The sequence below is a fragment of the Cebus imitator genome, unplaced genomic scaffold, assembly GCF_001604975.1.
Source record: "Cebus imitator isolate Cc_AM_T3 unplaced genomic scaffold, Cebus_imitator-1.0 Scaffold32, whole genome shotgun sequence".
In the NCBI taxonomy this organism is placed as follows: domain Eukaryota; kingdom Metazoa; phylum Chordata; class Mammalia; order Primates; family Cebidae; genus Cebus; species Cebus imitator.
The window spans coordinates 7316655-7319615 of NW_016107347.1; the positions used below are offsets into that span (position 1 = coordinate 7316655).

General features: G+C 39.4%; 1 protein-coding gene across 2 annotated transcripts in view; it reads left to right on the forward strand.

Moving 5' to 3' along the window:
* The window catches only part of ST7L (suppression of tumorigenicity 7 like), a 141262-nt gene extending 140372 nt beyond the window's left edge, over positions 1–890 (forward strand). The window contains exon 13 of one of the 2 annotated variants that reach the window (XR_001823775.2): positions 606–890. Coding sequence is in view for 1 of the 2 variants with exons in the window: in XM_017524291.2 (XP_017379780.1) it covers positions 606–617 (12 nt within the window). In the remaining variant the exon portion in view is untranslated. The remainder of the gene's footprint in view (positions 1–605) is intronic. The other variant, XM_017524291.2, reaches the window with a different exon arrangement.
* Positions 891–2961: the final 2071 nt, after the last annotated feature.

The following is a 2961-nucleotide window of genomic DNA, read 5'->3' on the forward strand; positions in this document are numbered from 1 at the left end:
GTGATCCACCCGCCTCGGCCTCCCAAAGTGCTGGGATTACAGGCTTGAGCCACCGCGCCCGGCCTCCCTTAGTTCTTAATACACGATCATTATCAACCTGTGCGAGGTGTCGCTTGTTTATTTCCTGTATCCCATTTCCCACTCTCATTCCTTCCCCTGTGAGTAGGCATCCACTCTAATGTAGCTGAAATAAGCCCTTGGATATATATGTTTTTTATTTTTGAGCCAGAGTTTTGCTTTTATTGCCCAGACTGTACTGCAATGATGCAATCTTCGCTCACTGCAACCTATGCCTCCCGGGTTTAAGCGATGGGGTTTCTCCATGTTTGCCAGGCTGGTCTCAAACTCCTGATCTCAGGTAATCCACCCACTTCAGCCTCCCAAAGTGCTGGGATTACAGGTGCGAGCCACTGTGCCTGGCCTATATGTATTCTTTTATGTTGTTTGCATGTGTATTTCTCATTTTTGATTTTTATAAATGATATTCTGATATAAAATTTGTATTAAATTTGCAGTAGTAAGGAAAAATTGTCAAATATAAAATCCTAAAAATCAGTAATTGTGGTTGGAGACTGAAGTTCTCTTCCTCCGTCTTCTCTCTTTAGGATCTGGGCTGAAGGAGCATACTTGTGAGGGACATGCTATGTTTTCTTACAAAAGAAATAGTAAAAATAATTGGCAGAATTTGTGATGCTGCTTAAAACTTCAGCTTGAATTGGCATGTGTCACATCTGCTCCTAAAATGATATCTAAACCCAACAATGGGATGAGGAAGTATATTCATTGGGAGTATTGGCGTTGCAAGTTTTATGGCAACAGGTAGAAGGGAGTGAACTTAGGCTAATGTGTTCTGGGCACATTTAAGGTAGGCTACACTAAGCAATGAGATTCAGCAGATTAGGTGTCTTAAATGCATTTTTGACATGATATTTAAAATTTATGATAGGTTTATTAGGTGGTAACCCTATCATATTGAGAAGCATCTGTATGTATTTCTTTTTTCTTTTTCTTTTTTTTTTTTTTCTTGAGATGGAGTTTTGCTCTTGTTGCCCCGGTTGGAGTGCAATGGCTCAATCTTGGCTCACTGCAACCTCTGCCTCCCGGGTTCAAGTGATTCTCCTGCCTCAGCCTCCTGAGTAGCTGGGATTACAGGCATGCACCACCACACCCAGCTAATTTTGTATTTTTAGTAGAAATGGGGTTTCTCTATGTTGGTCGGGCTGGTCTCGAACTCCCAACCTCAGGCGATCTGTCCACCTCTGCCTCCCAAAGTGCTGGGATTACAGGCATGAGCCACCGTGCCCAGGCTTTTATATATATATATAATATATAAATATTGTTTTTTTTTTTTTTTTTTTTTTTTTATAGGTGTTTTTTTTTTTTTTTTTTTTTTGAGACGGAGTTTCACTCTTGTTACCCAGGCTGGAGTGCAATGGCGCGATCTCGGCTCACCGCAACCTCCGCCTCCTGGGTTCTTATTAGCTCACACCTTTGCAATCCTTTTTCTACTTCTCTTTGATCCCTCCCCCAATTCCCAGGCAACCACAAATCTTTTATTTACTGTATCTTGTCTTGTAATTACAGAATTTTAAATAAAGAGAATCGTATAGTGTGTATTGATTTTAAATGTCTTCTTTCACTAGCATAATTATTTTGAGATTCATTCATGTGGCTGCATTCTTTTTATTATTGAATAGAATTCCATTGTATGGATATATCAGTTTACTTACCTGTTCACTTGTTGATGGCTATTTGGGTAATTGCAAGTTTTTAGCTATGACATGTAAAACTGTTATGAACATTATTTTACAAACTTTGTATAGAATATACCTTTATTTCTTTTGAGTAAATACCCAGGCATGGGATAACTGAATCATGTGGCAGGTTAATATATATTTTCTAAAGAAACTATTGGCCAGGCGCAGTGGCTCATGCCAGTGGCACTTTGGGAAGCCGAGAGGGGTGGATCACCTGAGGTCCGGAGTTTGAGACCAGCCTGATCAACGTGTAGAAACCCTGTCTCTACTAAAAAGACAAAATTAGCCAGGCATGGTGGCGTGTTCCTGTAATCCCAGCTACTTGGGAGGCTGAGGCCAGAGAATCGCTTGAACCCGGGTGGTGGAGGTTGCTGTGAGCCAAGATGGTGCCATTGCACTCCAACCTGGGCAACAAGAGTGAAACTCTGTCTCAAAAAACAAAAGAAACTACCAAATTATGTTCCAAAGTTGTTGCATCATTTATACTCCCATTTGCAGTTCTAGCTGCTCTACATTCTCATCAACACCTAGTATGTAAAATTCTTTTAATTTTAGATATGCTAGTAGGTATGTATTGCTATGTCATTGTGGTTTTGATTTGCATTTCTTTAATGACTAATGATCTTTTTATTTGCCTATTTGCCTCCTGTATGTCTTCTTTGACGTTTGTAGTAAAACATTTCCCCCATCTTGATTGGGTTGTTTTTTGCTTATTAACTTTAGAAAGTTCTTTATATGTTCTGGGTGTAAGTCTTTTATTAAGCGTGTGATTTGAAAATATATTTTCCTAGTTAATAGCTTGTCTTTTCAGTCTTTTAATAGTGTTTTTTTTTGAAGAGCAGAAGTTTTATTATTTATTTATTTATTTATTTATTTCTGCTCCCTCAACCAAGAGCAGAAGTTTTAAATTTTGATAAAGTCCAATTAATCAATTGGCTCTTTATGGGTAGTGCTTTTGGTTTTTTTGTTTGTTTGTTTAAGATGAAGTCTTTTTCTGTTGCCCAGGCTGGAGTGCAATGGCATGATCATTGCAACCTCTGCCTCCTGGATTCAAGCAATTCTCCTGTCTAAGCCTCCTGAGTTGCTGGGACTACAGGCACCCGCCACCATGTCCAGTGAATTTTTGTTTTTTTAGTAGAGATAGGATTTCAGCATATTGGTCAGGCTGGTCTTGAACTCCTGACCTCAGGTGATCCGTCCACCT